This window comes from Equus quagga, chromosome 12 (assembly GCF_021613505.1).
Source record: "Equus quagga isolate Etosha38 chromosome 12, UCLA_HA_Equagga_1.0, whole genome shotgun sequence".
Classification (NCBI taxonomy): Eukaryota; Metazoa; Chordata; class Mammalia; order Perissodactyla; family Equidae; genus Equus; species Equus quagga.
Window position 1 is genome coordinate 97,451,439 of NC_060278.1, and position 18,687 is coordinate 97,470,125.

An 18,687-nucleotide genomic window follows, 5' to 3' on the forward strand; every position below is an offset into this window, starting at 1 on the left:
CCCACCAAATACCAAGAACGCCCTCTCGCTAAACCAACAGCTGCTGCTTCTCCACCAAGGATAGAGTTGCTCCTGATTTCTGACCACACCCAATCTAGAGCAAATCCTGCTTCTTTAGACCGTCCCCCCAAAACGCCCCAACCAAAGCCCCAATCCTATGAAGGTCCTTTCTGACACCCTCTTCCTGAGGCGGTCAAGGCTGCCCACGCTGTGTGCTCTCCCACACTGCGGCAACAATCATAAACTCAACCTGTTGAACTCCAGATGTGTTCCTGGGACCTTTGGCCTCGTGCACTGGGAGGAAAGGTCTTGACTCCAGCCTCGGCTCTTTCCTTACCTCATGCAGGGGCTTGGGGAAGCCCCTTCCCCTCTCCACTCTGGGCTGCTTTTTCCCTGTTGGTACCATGAGGGAGCAGGAAGCCATGGTGGCCAACTGTGTCATTTTTACTGTGCCTGAGGGTGGCCCTGCTGACCATGCACCAGCCAGGGCCTGAGGGTAAATGCAGATCAGCTCACCCTGGGCCACGGGGACCAGGGCCTCAGGGCTCCTGTGACAGGAACACATGTCCATATGCAATGCCCGGGGCTGGAGGCCAGGGCACTGAGGCAGGAAGCGAAGCACTGTTAATAGGACACTGAGGCTGGGAGGCAAAGTTGCTCCCCAGGGGATGGCCGGACAGGAAGAATTCCAACCCAGGGACCTCCCGGTCCTCATCCATCTCTAGCTCACTCGCTACCCTTCCCACCTGGGTCAGGACCACAGCTGTCACACAGCATCAGATGCCCGCAGAGCTTGCCAGCACCTCAGGCATGACCCAAGGCCTCTCTCTGCAGCCCCTGACAAACAGTAGAATTTCCCGGAAGAGCCCAGCCCCACCCTAGGGGTTCCAGTTTAGGGGCTCGGGGGTGGGGCCAAGGCCTCAGTAGCTTTGAAAAGCTCTGCAGGTGATTCTCTTGGGCTGCCAGGGTTGAGGACAAGTTACAGATGGGGAAATCGAAGCCTCCAGTGGCTGCCTATGCCCTCAGAGAGGGCGTGTGCTCAGTAGTCTGCTACAGCCCCCACCTGGCCCTGTCACTCATCCATGGGCCCCCGTTGCTGCCAGCATCTGCATATAAGATACCAGACTGTGTGCTGTACACAAGGCAGGGGAGGACATTCGTACGCACACAGCTGTGAACAGTAATTACCTGTAACATGTAAGATTAGGAAGCAGGAAGTTTCACTTTTTCTTCATCGGATTAGTCATGTGAAAACATTTTATACCAAGCATCATTTTTCTAATGATGATGATGGTAATAAAACCAATGAAGAGAAGCTGAAATAAATAGGAAAACCAAGGTGCCGAGTGTCCTTAACCATTTACCCAGGGCCCGTCCCTGAGCTTCCCGTGACCACAGGGACCGAAGTGACCACAGAGAAACAGGCCAGTGTGGCAAAGTCTCCAAAGCTTCTGCCCTTTCTGGGTCCGGAGATCGCTGGCTGGTTGGGAGCTTGGCTTACATAAGGGCTTATTCAAATCACACCAGTCCCTGAGCTTGTGTCAGGCAGGGAACCGAGGCCTGTGGCATTTGTCATCTTACAGCAGCCCCAGGACAGCTTGGGAGAACCTTCCTCTTTACACCTGGGGAAACTGAGGCCCAGAGGTGGCTTATGGTCGGGATCAAGATGACCCAGTGGGCCAGCGGCAGCGGCAGCCTTGTTCCCGGGACTGTTGGTCCTCCACCCCTGAATCTCACTCCATCCCCAAAGGCACCCACCTGGCTCTCAGGAGGTCAGACCTGGAACCGCTAACCAGCCTCACCTCCCTGGGTTGCTGAAAGGTTCCTGACGTTTCGCACACAGAAGGCCCCCACAAAAGAGTTCTTGTATCAAATTAGGTAAAGAACACCCCAGGGAAAGTCAAAGGCCCCCAAGTCAGACAGGTTTACATCCATTAATTCACTTAGCACTCACAACCACCTAGATGGTAAGTATTAATACCCCCATTTTACGTATGAGGAAACTGAGGCTTAGAATAGTGAAGTAACTGGTCCATTCATTCGTTTATTAATTCCACGCATTTATTGAACATCCACTACGTGCCAGCAGCATTCTAGGTGAACAAGACTACGCCAGTGTAGACTGCCCACGGCAACGGAAAAGACTGACGCAAGCCCCCGTGGAACCGGGAGTCCACGGAGGAGGCATAGGAAACACAGCCCTCTCCCGGCTGGGAGTCTTGGAAACGGCGACCCACAGAAGGGTAGGCTGTTATTACCCGCTCCTCCCCGTTCCTGGAAACCTCATCATGGTTTTTATACAATTGCCACTTATCAGCCACTTCCTATGTGCCAGGCTCTCCTTTCTCATGTGAGCTTCACAACGATGTACAGCAAATGGGAGGTTTGGGCCTCATTTTATAGGTGGGAAAAGAGCCTCGAAAGGAGGCCCCTCTCCTGGCCTCATGAGTGAAGAGTGAAGGAGGAGGGCAAGCCTTCACCCGGCCTGAAAGGTTGCTTTTTGAAGAATGGCATCTTGGGCATTCCTAAAGGAAAGACAGGGTTGATGACCCAGCTTTGTTTGGGCAGCGAAAAAGAGGGCAAAGAGGAAAGAGTGGGAGAGTTTAGATTCAAAAGCCAGAAGGGCCCTTTACTGGTTCAGGGACACTGGGCAAACACTTCACCACTCTGAGCGTCCATTTGCCCCTCTGAAAATGGGCATGATAACAGGGCCACCCCTGCGGGCCTGCAGTGGAGGATCTATGAGAACACACATGTAGAAGGACACTGGGGAGGCCACCACTCACGTGGCCTCTCGGTCCCCAAGGCAGTGCAAGAAGCAGAGCTGTATAAAGGAACAGAAGAGAAGCTGCAGGGCTGCCCTCCAAGGCTGAGGACCCCAGGGTCTTGTCCAGTGGGCCCCACCCTGCCCCAGGCTCTGTCTTGCTCCGGCATGGTGCTTATAAGCACAGACTCCGGATTCAGACAGAGCTCAGCAACGAACTCACCATGTTACTTTGGGCAAATCATTTTGCCTCTCTGAGCCTCAGTCTCCTCATCTGTAAAATGGGGATCATCGACCTCATCGAACTGTATGAAGATTAACTGAGCTAATGAGTAAGAAAAATGTAGCACAGTATCTGGCATATGGTGGGTCTGTAGAAAATGACACTCATACTACCATTGTTGTTGTTGCTATGGGTGTCCCTCATGGACTTAAAGGCCCTGGGAACCTCCTGGCCCCTGTCCTGGCTCACTAAAGAGTCTCCACTCCCTGCACCCCGTCCTCACCGCCTGCCAGCAGGACAGAGCACAGAACCCGGCTGAAAGGGGACATCTCTCTCTGCACTGGAATTAGCCTAGTTTCAGGACCTGGGGCTGATCATTAACCAATCCTTGCTCTCTGATCCCACTGCCTGTGAAAGCAGTGTCTGCCCCAGCCTCCCAGACCCTCCTATCCCCCGGCATCCTGCAGCAGAAGAGAAAAGATTCTGCGTTTCACCTTGCAACCAACACTGTGTGCGACCCTGGACAAGCCCCTTTCCCCTCCTGGGTCTCAGATTTTTCATCTTTATAATGAGGGAACTAGCTTCCAAACATTTTCTTTTTGGCCACTAGACTCTTTAAAAAAAAAATCTTGTGTGGGAGGCAAAATAACAGGTTAAGAGGACAGGCCCTGAAGCCAGCCAGCCTGGATTCAACACCAGCGCCACTGTTTTGAAACTATGTGACCTCGGGGCTACTCTATCCTCTTTTAAAATTTCTTCCTCAATTTCCATTCCTCTAAATGAGGTCAGTGTTGGCTCCACCTCACTCAGAAGTAAGGCCCTAGGTAGAGTTCTTGCCTAAAGTAAGTGTTCAATAAACAGCTGTGCTTGTTACTTGGAAGCTCAGTGTACAAAACAGAAAAAGTGGGGGCAGCGGGGGTTGAAACGGGGGCGGGAGCAGAGTCTCACTACTTGCTGCCACCCCAGGGCAAATATGAGGCGGTTCTGTTGGAGTCCCAAGATTCAAGGGAAACGATCCGAAAACCGAGGGAGCCTGCGGGATCTGCGAACTACGGCCCCTGGCCTCTGGGCTGAACCCAGCCCACTGCCTGCCAGCCAAGAATGGTTTCAATATTTTTAAATGGCTGGAAAAAATCAGTAGAAGAATAAGATTTTGTGATGTAAACACTATATAAAATTTTAAGTTCAGCACCCATAAATAAAATTTCACTGGAACACAGCCACACCCACTCTTTACATATTGTCTAGGGAGGCTTTCTCTCTGCAAGGGCTGAGTTGATTGGTTGTGACAGAGTGGCCAGCAAAGCTGAAAACACTTACTATCTGGTCATTTTTAGAAACCGTTTGCTGAGCCCTGCTCTAGAGCATCTCTTCCCTTCCGTGTGGAAGACTTTGACCCTGCATAGATCCTGGCTCTGTTACTTTACCACCAACGCGATTGATTCTGGACTATCACCTCACCTCTCTGAACCTCATCTATAAAATACTTAGAATCATTTCTAGCTCTCAGGGCTGTCGTGGAAATAAATAAGCAAGCCCCCTTATTGCGTGATGGGAAGTACCCATACCCCACTAAATGAGATTAACTTAGATGGCGCATGGATCAATATTTAGATTTTTGACAGATATATATTTATTTTAATGCATATTCAAAAAATACAACCAGCACACAAAACCCAGGGTTTCATGGATAATGTTTGCTGTATTAGTTGGGGTAAATGGTCCAAAGCTACGGAGGCAGATCTGCCATCCGTCTCTCAACATGCAGCTTCCATCTTTGGGTCCCAGGTAGCATCTCTTGCCCCCACCATCATATTCACATTCCAGCCAGCAGGCATAGAGAGCAGGACGGCAGGACCAGGAAGTTGCACACAACATTCCCACTCATATTCCATTAGCTAAACTGAGGCACCTGACCACATCTAATTGCAAGGGAAGCTGGGAAATTCAACCTTTTCTCTGCACAGCCATGTGCCCACGCAGGGGTTCTATTACTAAAAGAACAAACGAAGAATCAATACCAGGGATAAGCCAGCAATCTCTGCCCACACACGTACCAATTTAAAGCTTCCTTCTAAAATACGTTTATGTACATAAAAAGAAAGACTTTTTAAAGCAGACAGGATGTGGCAGCCATTTTGCAACCACGAGGGAAAGACCAAGGAAACCACAGAGATGCCAATCAACAGTCCTGATATCTTTGTGCCTCTGAATTGACCCTGGAACTGCCTTTCTCGGACTTCTTGATATTTGAGGAAAATAAATCCCTATGCTTTAAGCTACTTGTAGACAGGCATTCTTTTTCTTATAGCCAAAAGAATTCTCACTTTCATGGATCAGAGAGTGGGCTGTGGAGCCAGACTGCCTGGGTGCAAAGTCAGGTTCAGCCATTTGCCCTCTGTGTGAATTGAGGAAGTCACTTCCCCTCTCTGAGCCCTCACTGAGTCATCTGAAAACATGGTGGCTCCTTGTGTGTTGTTTAGTTTAGAACACAGCTTCAGAGGGCTAAGTGAATCCAATCCCTCAGTTCACGGCACGTTATCACTATTCATTGCACGAGGCCCCTTTTGTTTCTTTAGTCCCTTTTATCCTTGTTTCCCACTCCCATCCTTCCCGGAGCAACCATTCTGATGTGTTTAATGTGTAGCTTTTCGTTGGCTCATGTTCTTGCAAAATGTTTAATCATTTGCGTATTTTTAATTTGCATAACAGCATTGTGCTCTATGTCTCGTTCTGGCTTTTTTTTTTTTTTGCGGTCACAACCGTGCTTTATGAGATCCATATACGTTCCGCTAATTCTTTGTCCCTAAAAGCAGCACGGTGCTGGGTGGTGCACCCACCACGCTTGACCTTCCTTTTACTGATGATCACGTTCACGTGGCTGCCAACCCGCCACAGCACAGAGAAGGCTGCAGCGACCTTCGTTGCACAGGTCCCCTCACGAGTCTGTGTCTGAATTCCTCTAGCATTTGCAACCAGGAGCGAAACTGCTGGGTTGCAGGGTAGATGCACACTTAATCCGATTAAACAGTTGCAGACTGCCCTTATGAAAGGCTGGCCCAGCCTACACTCCAGCAGTGCACGGAGTTCCCGTCGCCCCCGTTCCCGCCAACACTGGGCATTACCCAGCTTTCTCATTCTTGCCAGTCTCATTGAAGTAAATCTCACTGTTGTTTTAGCTTGCACTTCTCTGGGTATTAGTGATTTTGAGCATCTTTTCAAATGCTTTAAAACAAGGTTTACTGATAGTATCTACTTTCTAAGGCTGTTTTGAGAGGTAAAGGAGATAATGTATGTAAAGTGTTTAACCCATTGCTTAGTACACAGTAAGTGCTCAATAAATGCAAATTTTAAAGAAAATCAGGTACCATGGATTGACTTTGTTAATTCTCAGTTATTATTATTATTATTGAAACACTTGGCACACAGTAGGTGCTTACTAAGTGCCTTCCCTTCACCTTCCAGGACACCCTTTTGACATCCCACTCCCACTCCTCCACACTGGTGGCTTTGGCCCCCAGTCCCTCCTGCGGCCTCACCTGTGTTCTCTTCACTCTCCCTCCTGAGGTCCTTCTGAGTCTCCCTGTGGCCAAAGAGACTCTTCAGGATGGCATTGGCGATGGGCAGCATCATGGCGGTGGAGGCGGTGTTGCTCAGCCACATGGAAAGGAAGGAGGTGGTCATCATCATTCCCAGGATGAGTCTAGGAACAGAGGGAGGCAGAGGCAGGTCCAGAGCCAGGGACCAGGAGGTCTTCTGGTCCCCGTTTGCCACCCCCGAGGAATCCAGCCCACTCGTTTTATAGGTGAAAAATTAAGGCCCAGCGAGGACAAGCCAGGGACGAAGCGGGGACCAAATCCACTCACCAGGCTTATTTCAGATCTAAGGAAACTGGCTCAACATGTTTAAGTGAACTGACCGGGTACTCAACGTAAAATAGTTCCAAAGACCCCCCCAACCCTGAAATTTCCTCTCCTTTGCCCTCCCATCCTGATGGCTCCCACTGCAGAATAAAGGTGCCTTGCTTTGGCACCAACACTCCCCACCATCTCACCCTGAATGGCCTTCCCAGCCTCCTCTGCCCTTGCCCTCCCACTCCTGCCGGGCACCCCTGCTCAGGCTCCGCTGAGCTTCCGGCCAGCACCCAGACACACCCAACCTCGTGCCTGCCTGCCATGGCTCGGTCCTTCCCTCCATGGGAATCTGAGTTTCACGATTTTTTCTCTTTATGTGGAACTCTGAATCCACCTGGAATTTATTTAGCTATCTAGTATGAAGTCAGATCTAAGTAGATTTTTTTTCAAAGAATAAACCGATTATTCCAACCTCCATCATTTATTTAATAATCTTTCCCCTCTCCACTGATTTAGATTTCTTCTAGAATATTTTTCCTGCGTTTTTAAGATCTGTTTCTGAACTACTGTCAAACTGCCTGTTTTCACTGCTGTAACTTTATGTCTGATAGCAGCCCCATCCATTCTTCAAGGTCAAACGTACTCCTCCGTGAAGAAGTCACCCCTGCCTCTCCCGTGGGCTGCCACACCACATGTGCCCCTTGGGTATCAAATTCTGCTTTATGGATGGACTCTCTCCGCAGGACTGACAGTGCCTCCAGGAGGAAACACAGCTACAGAGCCTAGCAGAGTGCCTGGCACGAGCAGATGCTGGAAACCTAGGTGTTACCCAGGTTATCCGGACTCTTTTTCCTAACCACCTCCCCCCATCGATTTTATCAACCAAAGAGTTCTCAACTCTATCCATTCTGTCCATCTGCACTGCCACCACCTAGTCCACGCTGCCACCCTCTCTTGTCTGGACACCCAGAACATTCTCCTAACTGGGCTGCATCCAGCTTCCCATCCCTCAGCTATTCTCCACACGGCAGCCAAGAGGAATTGTTTAAAAATGCAAATCTGGTCACGTGACTCCCCAGCTTAGAGCTCTTTAAAGCAGAGATTCATAACCAAGGGGAGCATGGATATAACTCACGACAGAAATGATGGGGGAAAAGCATCTTTATTTTACTAACGTCTAACAGAAGTTAAACATTTCCTTTCGAAATAAACATAGGCAACAAAGTTCAGTAGTATTAGAAGTGCCCGGGACTTCGTCACCAATTAAAACCACAGATATCTTCATACACATTACAACAGTTGCAGACATCCTGGAATATCACTGCCACTCAAAACTGCCTAACTACAGTTGCTATCAGGCCGGTTGCTAGATCTTATCATTTACTGCAAAGGAGTACATAGCGTACCATATCACAAATTTGTGTGTTGTTAAAAATGTATTTGCATTTTGCTGTAACTGTTGTGAATGTTGTTTTAAATCCTAAGCGTTGTGTGCTTTGTACATTTAAAAACATTATGCTAGGAAGGGATCCTTAAGACTCATCAAATTGCAAAAAAAAAAAAAAATTAAAGGAGCAACAATAATGCTACTTTAAAGGCCACTCAATCCTCTTAGAATAAAGTTCACATCCTAGCCAGAGGCCTAACCACAGGAATGGACCCTGCCTCCCTGTCTCTCCAAGGCCATCTTTCCACCCACTTGCTACCCACCTCGTCACCATGGCTGGTACGTAGTAAACTAGGATGACAGCAGCCAGGATTTACTGCACTGCACGGGTCTACGCTATTTTATCCTCATTCCACAGGCAAAGAGAGGTTAAGTCACTTTCCAGGGCAGGAGAGGCCTGAACCATGCTGCTAACAGGAAGCCCTCTAAAGCCACTAGACACTCGTCCCCGAGGGTGGAGCCTGCCAAGAAGCATTTCAACTGGCTTCGTGGGCGATTCTGACGCACTTCTGAGAACTGCCCAAAAGCCTAGTACTGTGTCTGGCACACGGAGGGAGCTCACTGTCTGAGGAATGAATAAGCAAATGGAAGGCGGGACATGATGAGTCCGTCGGCCTGGGTGATTAAACCAGGAAGAGTGAGTTTGGGCTCCAAGAGACGTGGTCCCTCTGCCTCCCCGCCCTTGGGCTGGACCCATTCCCTGGCCTTACCTGGCAGGCTGGACCCCAACGAACATCAGGACCTTGAGGGCTATTCTCCGGTGCAGGTTCCACTCCTCGATGGCGGTGGCCATTATCAGCCCACTGAGGAAGAGGAAGTTGGTGTCCAAGAAGTACTGGGGGCAGACCTTGTTGGAGGGCAGGATGCCCAAGAAGGGAAAGAGGATGATGGGCAGCAGGGACGTCACCGAGAGGGGCAGGGCCTCCGTGCACCAGTACACCGCCATGAGCAGGATGACAAACAGGCAGCGGCCTTCCTGCAAGGGGAAGACGCAGGCTCAGGAGGGTCAGCCGAGCTCAGCGTGGCAGCGGGAAAAGAGGGCCTGGAGCAGGGCCTGTCAGGGTGCGTTCCTCAGGGAGGCAGTGGAGAGGGTGAGGGCCCAAGGCTTTGACCTTGAGCAGGTGGTGTCACCTATCTGAGCCTCATTTTGCTCAACTATAAAACGGAGAAGCTATATCTGTCCATTTTATAGGGCTGTTTGAGGATTATAAGAAATATCCCATTGTCTTAGAAGTAGATACTGAGATGAGCATGACAGTGATAACAGTTTACTTGATAGAGGATCCCAGAAAGTTCTGGAAGGGTAGTGGGGAAGCGAAACAGAGAAGGAAGCCAATACAGAGTGTGTTGAGAAGGTTACCACTGTGGGATGCTGGGGCTCAATCCTGATGGGGACCCTGGTTGACGGTATAGATCGTGCCTCAAAGTTGTCTCCCTGGGAGGCAGGAAGCTGGGCTATTTATCTTCCAACTCCTGGCCATCTTAACTCCCCAGCACTTCCAGCCTGCCCCAAGCACAGGCTGAGCACGCTCCTGCAGCCAGAGAGCACACGCATGCAGAGCATCTCAGGTGCAGTAAGAAGCCATCGCACATGCAGAGTGGCAGCTGCCAATGGGGATGTGGACGGAGTACCAGTAGCAACTGCCACATCTACACCCAGCACGGAGCACAATGCCCATCAGATAGTGCACACTCTATAAATAGGAATAATAACAAGTGATATTTATTGGGTTATTAAGTACCAGATACTATTTATTCCTCACAAAATCTCAGTGAATTCAGTATAATTATTATCCCCATTTTATAGATTAGGAGGGTGAGATGCAAGGAGGTCACTAACAAGACAACGGCTGAGAGAACAAGGCAATCTTAACCTTGTTAAGCCAACGCTCTTAACCCGGTACATGCAGCTGTTATCAGCTGAACACTAGGACCACTGACAGGCAGACAATGCAACTTTAAAGATTCAAAACCAAACAGATTCAGTGGTTGCTGGGGCTAGGGCGGGAGGTGTGTGTGTTGTAAGGGGGTCGGGGGGGCTGCAAAGGAGAGCAAGGGGATTTTTGGGGTGATGGAAATGTTCTTCACTCAGATTGGGGTGGTGGTTACATGGGCATGCACATTTGCCAAAACTTGTCAAACTATTCACCTGCTTGTGAAACAAGAGGCAATGATGACAATGTCGTCACTTTTTTTTTTTTAAGATTTTTATTCGTCCCTTTTCTCCCCAAAGCCCCCTGGTACATAGTTGTATATCTTTAGTTGTGGGTCCTTCTAGTTGTGACATGTGGGATGCTGCCTCAGCATGGCTTGATGAGTGGTGCCATGTCCAAGCCCAGGATCTGAACCAGCGAAATTCTAGGCCGCCGAACTTAACCATTCGGCCACACGCCCGGCCCCAATGTCTTCACTTCTGATATATCAGTGTCTCAGAGGATTCATAATAAATCATGTCTTACTATTCATACGGTCGCTGAATAAAGCTACTTACTGCCCTGACCTTGCTTTCTTATGTTCTCTCAAGGCAATGATCTTGCATGCTTCAGTATGCAGACAATCCCTTGGATTTGGTGCTGTTTGGTGCCATTTCATGTTTCTTACTTCTTACTCACAGTAGGTTTTGCTGACTTTATTCAGTGTCCATAGGATATTGAAGTGAATTCCATCCTAACAAGCATCATCCTAATAGAACGCATCCTCTGCTACACAGAACGGGCATCAAGCTGTGTGCAGACACATGATTGGTTACTCCATCTAACCGACGGGCAAGGGCAGGACCAGGAAGACCAATGAGATGGCTCTGGTAACAATCCAAGCAAAGATACTGGGAGCTAGCGTCTGGTGGGAGCAGTGGTGGTAGTGAGAAGCGGTCAAATTCTGGATCTATTTCCAAGCTGGAGCTTGATAGCTTTGCCAAGGATCTGTTAGGATGTGCGAGGCAAAGAAGAGAGGCTAAGGGTAACTCCAGTTGTTGGCCTCAGCAGTGGGAAGAACCAGGCTGTCATTTACCCAGATGGGAAAGACTACAAGACCCGCCCACATCCATTTCCATACCTTCAAAACATCCTGAAACTCTGCCTGACATACCCTCCACTGGAGAATTTCCATTCCCTGAGTGCCTTAGCTTCTGTCATCAGTGCTCACACTCACTCACGCAATTTACACACCTACAGAAAGCCTCCTGCAGAGGCATTTCTGTACAACAAATCCTATTTTCCCAATTATCTATTTTTGTTGTTTGTTACCTATGTCTTTGGTGTCGCATCCAAGAAATCATCACCAAATCCAACATCCTGAAGCTTCTGTCCTATGTTTTCTCCTAAGATTTTTACAGTTTTAGGTCTTACGTTTAGGTCACAGATCCATTTTGTGTTCGTTTTTGTATGTGGTGTTGGATAAGGGTCCAACCGTCTCCTTTCGCATGGGGACATCCAGTTTTCCCAGCACCATTTGGTGGACTGTCTTTTCCCCATTGGCACTCTTGTCAAAAATCATTTGACCGTACACTCGAGGGTCCATTTCTGGGCTTTCTATTCTGTTCCATTGGTCTATGCGTCTGTCTTGATGCCGGTACCGCACAGTTTGGATTCCTGTAGCTTTGTAGTTAAGTTTTGAAATCAGGAAGTGCGAGGCTTCCAGCTTAGTTCTCCTCTTTCAAGATTGTTTCGGCTATTCAGGGTCCCTTGAGATTCCACATGAATTTCAGGATAGGTTTTTCTATTTCTGCAAACAACGTCGTTGGGGTTTGGATAGGGATTGCATTGACTCTGTAGATCTCTTGCGTATTGATATTTTAACAATATTAAGTTTTTCAATCCATGAACACGAGATGTGTTTCCATTTATTTATGTCGTCTTTAATTTTTTCCAGCAATGTTTTGTAGTTTTCATTGTACAAGTCTTTCGCCTCCTTGGTTAAGTTCATTCCTAAGTATCTGATTCTTTTTGACGCTATCATACATGGAATTGTTTTCTTAATTTCCTTTTCAGATTATTCGCTGTTAGCATATAGAAATGCAACTGATTTTTGTGGGTTGACTTTGTATCCTGCTACTTTGCTGAATTCATTTATTAGTTCTAACAGGTTTTTTTGGTGGAATCTTTAGGGCTTTCTACATATAAGATCATATCGGCTGTAAACAGAGACAATTTGACTTCTTCCTTTCCAGTTTGGCTTCCCTTTATTTCTTTTCCTTGCTCTGGCTAGAATTTGTAGCACTACCTTGAATAGAAGTGGGGAAAGAGGGACTCCTTGCCTTGTTTTTAATCTTAGAGGAAAAACTTTCAGTCTTTCACCATTGAGTATGAGGTTCACTGTGGGTTTTTCACATATGGCTTTTATTGTGTTGAGGCAGTTTCCTCCTATTCCTAGTTTGTTGACTGGTTTTAATCATGAAGGAGATAGACAAATAGCCAATAAGCACATGAAAAGATGCTCGACATGACTAACCATTAGGGAAATGCAATGCAAATCAAAACTACAATGAGATACCAGCTCACACCTGTTAAGATGCCTACTATTTAAAAAAAAAAACAGAAAATAAAAAGTGTTGGTAAGGATGTAGACAAATCAGAATCCTTGTGCACTGCTGGTAGGAACATAAAATGGTACAGCTACTATGGAAAACAGTGTGGTGTTTCCTCAAAAAACTAAAAATAGAATTACTATATGACCCAGCAATTCCATTTCTGGGTATGTATCCAAAAGAACTGAGAGCAAGGTCTCAAAGAGATATTTGTATACTCATGTTCATAGCAGTGTTATTCACAAGAGCTATAACGTGGAAGCAATCCAAGTGCCCATCAATGGATGAATGGATAAGCAAAATGTGGTATATACACACAATGGAATATTACTCAGCCTTAAAAAGGAAGGAAATTCTAACATATGCTACAGTATGGATGAACCTTGAGGGCATGATGCTCAGTAAATAACCCAGTCACTAGCGGACAAATACTGTATGATTTCACTTATATGAAGTGCCTAGAGCAGTCAGTCATTCAGGCAGAAAGTAGAAGGGCGCTTGCCGGGGGCTGGGGGAGGGAAGAACGGGGAGTTATTATTTAATGGGTATAGGGTTTCAGTTTTACAAGATGAAAAGAGTTATGGTGATGGTTGGTGATGGTTGCATGACATTATGAATATTTAATACCAATGAACTGTACACTGAAAAATAGTTAAGATGGTAAATTTTATGTTCTATGTATTTTACCACGATAAAAAAAATTGGAAAAAAATTCTATTTTCCTATTGACTTAAGGATACATTTTTCTGGAGGAGAAAAATAAAATAGACTCCCAGAGTTAAAACACTCAATTACACTTCCAAATATCTAAAATTACTTCTTTGGGGGCAGAGAAGAAGAATTGTAAAACAAATGAGCACAACTTGAAACGAATATTCCAACACATCAGGTTATTGGATGCACATTTGACAGATCGAAAGCAAAAGCAGTAATACAGAATCAAATCCCACGACTAAAAGTTCCCTAAGTTTTGATTTCTCATCATCCTTTTGGTTCCTAAACCAGGCAGAACCTGGGTGAGAGATCTTAGATAATTACAGATCTATAACTATTTATAACTTCCAGCCCTTTCTCCAAGCACAGCGGTATACTGAATCACAATGGATAAACCACACAAACCCTGAATGTGAAATTCAGTTAAAAAGGCGTTTTTCTGGGAGAAGCGCGATGACGGGCTCTCCACTGGGCCCGTCTGTCCTCTCCCTCCCTTCCCCCAACCCTGGCAGCCCCTAAGACCTCCTTGATTCAGGAATTCAGAGGAGGACAGTCAGACCATCACCAGCCCCCTGGCTTTACAGATGTGGAGACTGAGACCAGAGAGGGGAAAGGTCAGACAGTAGATAGGTATCAGAGCTGTTTCTAGAATTGCGACCTGGGGGGCTCCCCAGGCAGCTGAGACCCTGCACTGAAAGGCCCTCGTAGCCTCAATAGGTGCTTGGAGCCAAAGGGCACCATCCCAGGGTTCCATGGAGGCAAACAAGCAGTAGGACCGTCCCAGGTACTCCCAGTACAACAAAGATGGGAGAAAGTGAGACACAATAAACAGAACCCTGTTTTCAGAAGCTCCCAGCATCCCCACACTCTGCCAGCAGAGTTTCAGGGACTACCTGCGGAGACAAGGTGTCCAAAGGTTCCAACCACAGAAAACAAATCTGGCCAACTACATCTTCCTAGGGCTGGAAACCTGTGAGTCTGCAGAGGAAACCAAAGATCAGCTGGAGACAGTTGGTTTCCAAAGCTCAGAGAAGTAAGCGGCTTTCCTGAAGACACACAGCTTCCCAGAGATGGAGCCAGGTTTGAAGCAGGAGAAGCCTGAGTCTTGGCTTCTGATACGAGAGCAGCAGGATGGCCGCTGTCCCCATCCCCTTACCGGCTTCATTTTTCTTCATATAACCAGTTGCCACCTGTATTAGTGTTCTCCAGAGAAACAGAACAAACAGGCTGCACAGAGATACATATAAGAGGAGATTTATTATGAGGTTGGCTCACATGGTTATGGAGGCCAAGATGTCCCCCAGTCTGCCACCTGCAAGCTGGAGAGCCAGGAAAGCTCGTGACGTAATTCAGTCTGAGTCTGAAAGCCAGAGAACCAGGGACGCCAGTGTCCGAGGGCAGGAGAAAATGGACGTCTCAGCTCAAGTAGACACAGAGGAACTTGCCCCTCCTCCTCCTTTTGGTTCTATCCAGACCCTCAGCTAATCAGGTGAGGCCCACCCACATGCGTGAGGACAGACCTCCTTTACTCAGTCTACTGATTCAAACGCTAGTCTCTTCCAAAGACACCTTCACAGACACACCCAGAAATAAGGTTTTACCAGCTGTGTGAGCATCCCTTAGCCCAGTCAAGTTGACACATAAAATTAACCATCACACCACTCAAATGCAGGTGTTATAGCTTAGTTGTTTTCTCCTCCACTAAAATGCAAGCTCTAGTAGGGCAAAGATTGTGTCCCCAGAGCCAAGAACAGTGCTAGGCACATAGTAAGAACTCAAAATATTTGTTGACTGACTAATAATGCTTCTGCAACTCAGAGACATTGCTTAATTTCTCTGCTAACTACCATTCATTTAGCAAACATGACTCCTGGCCATATGTTAAGCACTAGACTGGGAGTTGAGACTAGGAAAGTGACTAAGACACAGTCCTGCCCTTCACCCAGCAAATCTGACCACGCCAATCACAGAAGCGTTCGTTCTCTGTGGCTAGTTCTTTGCAGACTCAAATGACCTTTGACCTTGTCAGATTCTACCCACCAAGTATTCCTCAAGCAGAGGTGTGCTGGTAAATGTTTGATAACTGCTCTCTGAAAACCTGCGTGTGTGTGCGCGCGTGTGTGTGTGTGGTGTGTACAAGTTCTTGATTACTATTTAATTCGGCTAAGAAGTCATCCATGTCACTAACCAATGAGTTGAGTTCCACTATGAATGTCAGTTTGTATTATTTATGTTAATGATTAAGACAAGAGGGAAACAACGAAGAAGCATGTCAAAACGCTACTCGTTCACCCTTCCTTAGTGAATCAAACGATAGCTTTCAAAGACTGGAAGAACATTTCCTCCTTTTGGGGGGTTATTCAGAACCTAACAGCTATAGACACAACATATTTTAAGTTTAATCTGCATTATTAACATTTCCCACTACTTTCCTAAGTATGGACACGCAATACAACAATGAGCTAAGCCCTTTTTTGTATCGTTGGCTGATTTCTACAGTGTAAATACCCCGCCACGGCTGGTTTCAAGCTACCAAGTGACATCGCTGAACACAGAGTTGGAAAGAGACGGGCAGTAACGCACCACTATGAAGTATTTCCGATATACGTACAGATGTAAATGACAGCAGACGTAAGTAACCTCTAGACTGCAGATAATCAGAAAATAATTAGGAAGTGATGTGCTTTGTGTCTATTGCTTTTGTTTTAATAGAATTTATTTAATCACAAGTTTATAAAATTTCATTTTAAATATATCTATGTTTAACAACTGGCTAGCAAAATACATGGAAATGTGGCCATCAGATCTCAAGGGCTGGTACACGTGCGCCAGCTCACTGCTGCGGGCTTCCAGGCAGAACAGTCATGCAAACCCTGCAAGGAATCCGGGTCACATTCTGCTGCAAACTCGACATTCTTCAGCCCAGGCTTGGTAGCATGCTCTATAGTGCATGCATTTTTTAAATACACAATTGTTTTCTGTCAAATCTTGAGGCTGGCTCAGGGAGACAATGCCACATCTATCCTGTTTTATGTTCCACCTGACAGATCATCAGGTATCCAAGTTTGGAAAATATATGTCTGTCTTAGCCAACTCGGGCTGCTGTGACCAAATACCACAGACTGAGCTGCTTAAACAACACACACACTTCTTATAGTTCTGGAGGCTAGCAGTCCAAGATCAAGGTGCCAGCAGATTCGGGTTCTGGGGAGAGCTCGCTTCCCGGACTGCAGACGGCCGTCTTCTCATTACGTCCTCGTGTCCTTCCTCGCGGTGCGCGTGCAGAGAGAGTTCTCTTTTTACAAGGCTGGATCCCATTGCAGGGGGGCCCACTCTCATGAGTTAATCTAATCTTACAGCTTCAAAAGGATAGTAAAGAATTGTATGAACAACTTTATACCAATAAATTTGATAATTTAGAGGAAACAGAAAAACTTCTTGAAAAAAGAACTTAACTATCAGAAAAAGAAATAGAAAAGCTGAATATTTCAAGGTCTATTAAAGAAACTGAATCGGTCATTAAAAACTTTCCTGTAAAAAAACAAGAAAAGGGGCCCACCCCGTTGCCAAGTGGTTAAATTTCCGTGCCCTCCACTTCGGCAGCGCGGGTTCGCAGGTTTGGTTCCCCGATTCAGATGTACTCCACTCATCAGCCAAGCTGTGGAGTCATCCTCCATACAAAAAAGTAGAAGACTGGCATAGATGTTACGTTAGGGCTAATCTTCCTCAAGCAAGAAAAGAGGAAGATTGGCAATGGATGTTAGCTCAGAGAGAATCTTCAATGGTAATTCTACCAAGCATTTAAGGGATAAATAATAACCATCTTACACAAACAGTCCCAGAGAACAGAGAAAAAGGGAACGCTTCCCAATTCATTTTGGGGGCAGGGTAACCCTGTTACCTGGCTTATCCTGACAAGGGCATTAAAAGAAAACAAATGAGAATATTACAATGGTTGAGATCAGTGGCATGCAAAGTCACCTGGAAAATTTGAGCTCTGAGCAGCTCTGTTCAGTGTCCTTTTCTATCCTGCCTCACATGACCATGCAGAAGAATAATTTCAGTAACAACGACAACCGCAACCACCCACATTTTTTGAGTATTTATTAAGTTCCAGGCATTTTACATGTATTAACTCATTTAACGAGAGGTCTTATTACTATCTCTCACTTTTCAGGGGGGACTATAAAAAGACACTGACTATAAAAAGAGATTTTAGTCATGCATATAAATCTGTGACACAGGTAACAGTCCCAGGGTAGTATAGCAGCTCACAAATGCATAGTCTAAACAGGAACTCTAATTTTCAAACTCTTTCCCTTAAACAGTGAAGGGACTCCAAATATACTGAGAACTTACAGCGAGCACGTGCTTACTACTGGTCGGGCCCTTTTCCTCGTAATTTGCATGCATTAACTCATTCCATTCTGCAGCCGCTCTGAGACAGGAGGTATCACCTCCATTTTCCTGACAGGACAACCGAGGCAGGTAACAGCCTCTGCTGAGGCAGAGCCAGGATGTGAAGGCAGGCGGTCTGACTCCAGAGCCTGCATTCTGTACCACTCTGCATTTCTGCCCGATCCATGGCTGCCCTCATCAAATTCCCACATCCTCTTCTTCTCTGGCATCCCCGGAATGTCTCCCATTCCTAGCCCGACAGAACCTCTCTCAAGCCCACCTGCCTGGTCTTGCCAGCTGTGTCCCTCCATCACTTCTCATCTCTGCCCCACTGTCTCCGAAAGGCACACTCTTAATAACCACCACATCCCCTCCCAATCCCACCTCCCAGGAGCCTCATCGTTCCATTTTGGCTCCTTTTCTGCAGAGAATAATCTAAATGGAAGCTATAGTCCTCCCCTCTTCATATGACAGGAACCACCACTATCACCATATTAATACTAATAGCAACCAATATTCACTGAGAATTTACCATGTGCCAGACACCATTCCAACTACTGTACCTGCATTATCTCAGTTTAGTTGTGATTGTCACAACAATCCCATAAAGTAGGTCCCATGATTATCTCTATTTTACAAAGAAGGAAACTGAGGCACAGAGTGATTAAGTAACCTGACCAAGGTCACAAGGGCAGCCCGCTGGATAAAAACCAGGCATACTGGTTCCAGGGCCTCCACTGAGCATTATGCTCTTCCAGAAGG

The 18,687-nt window shown here is 46.8% G+C and overlaps 1 protein-coding gene across 4 annotated transcripts in view; it reads right to left on the bottom strand.

Moving 5' to 3' along the window:
- SLC13A3 (solute carrier family 13 member 3) overlaps positions 1 to 18,687 on the bottom strand; it is a 76,912-nt gene that overhangs the window by 35,851 nt on the left and 22,374 nt on the right. For all 4 annotated transcript variants that reach the window (XM_046679831.1, XM_046679832.1, XM_046679833.1 and 1 more), the window contains exons 2-3: positions 8,999 to 9,264; positions 6,527 to 6,690 (exon numbers count right to left, since the gene is read on the bottom strand). In XM_046679831.1, coding sequence (XP_046535787.1) covers positions 6,527 to 6,690; positions 8,999 to 9,264 — 430 coding nt within the window. The remainder of the gene's footprint in view (positions 1 to 6,526; positions 6,691 to 8,998; positions 9,265 to 18,687) is intronic.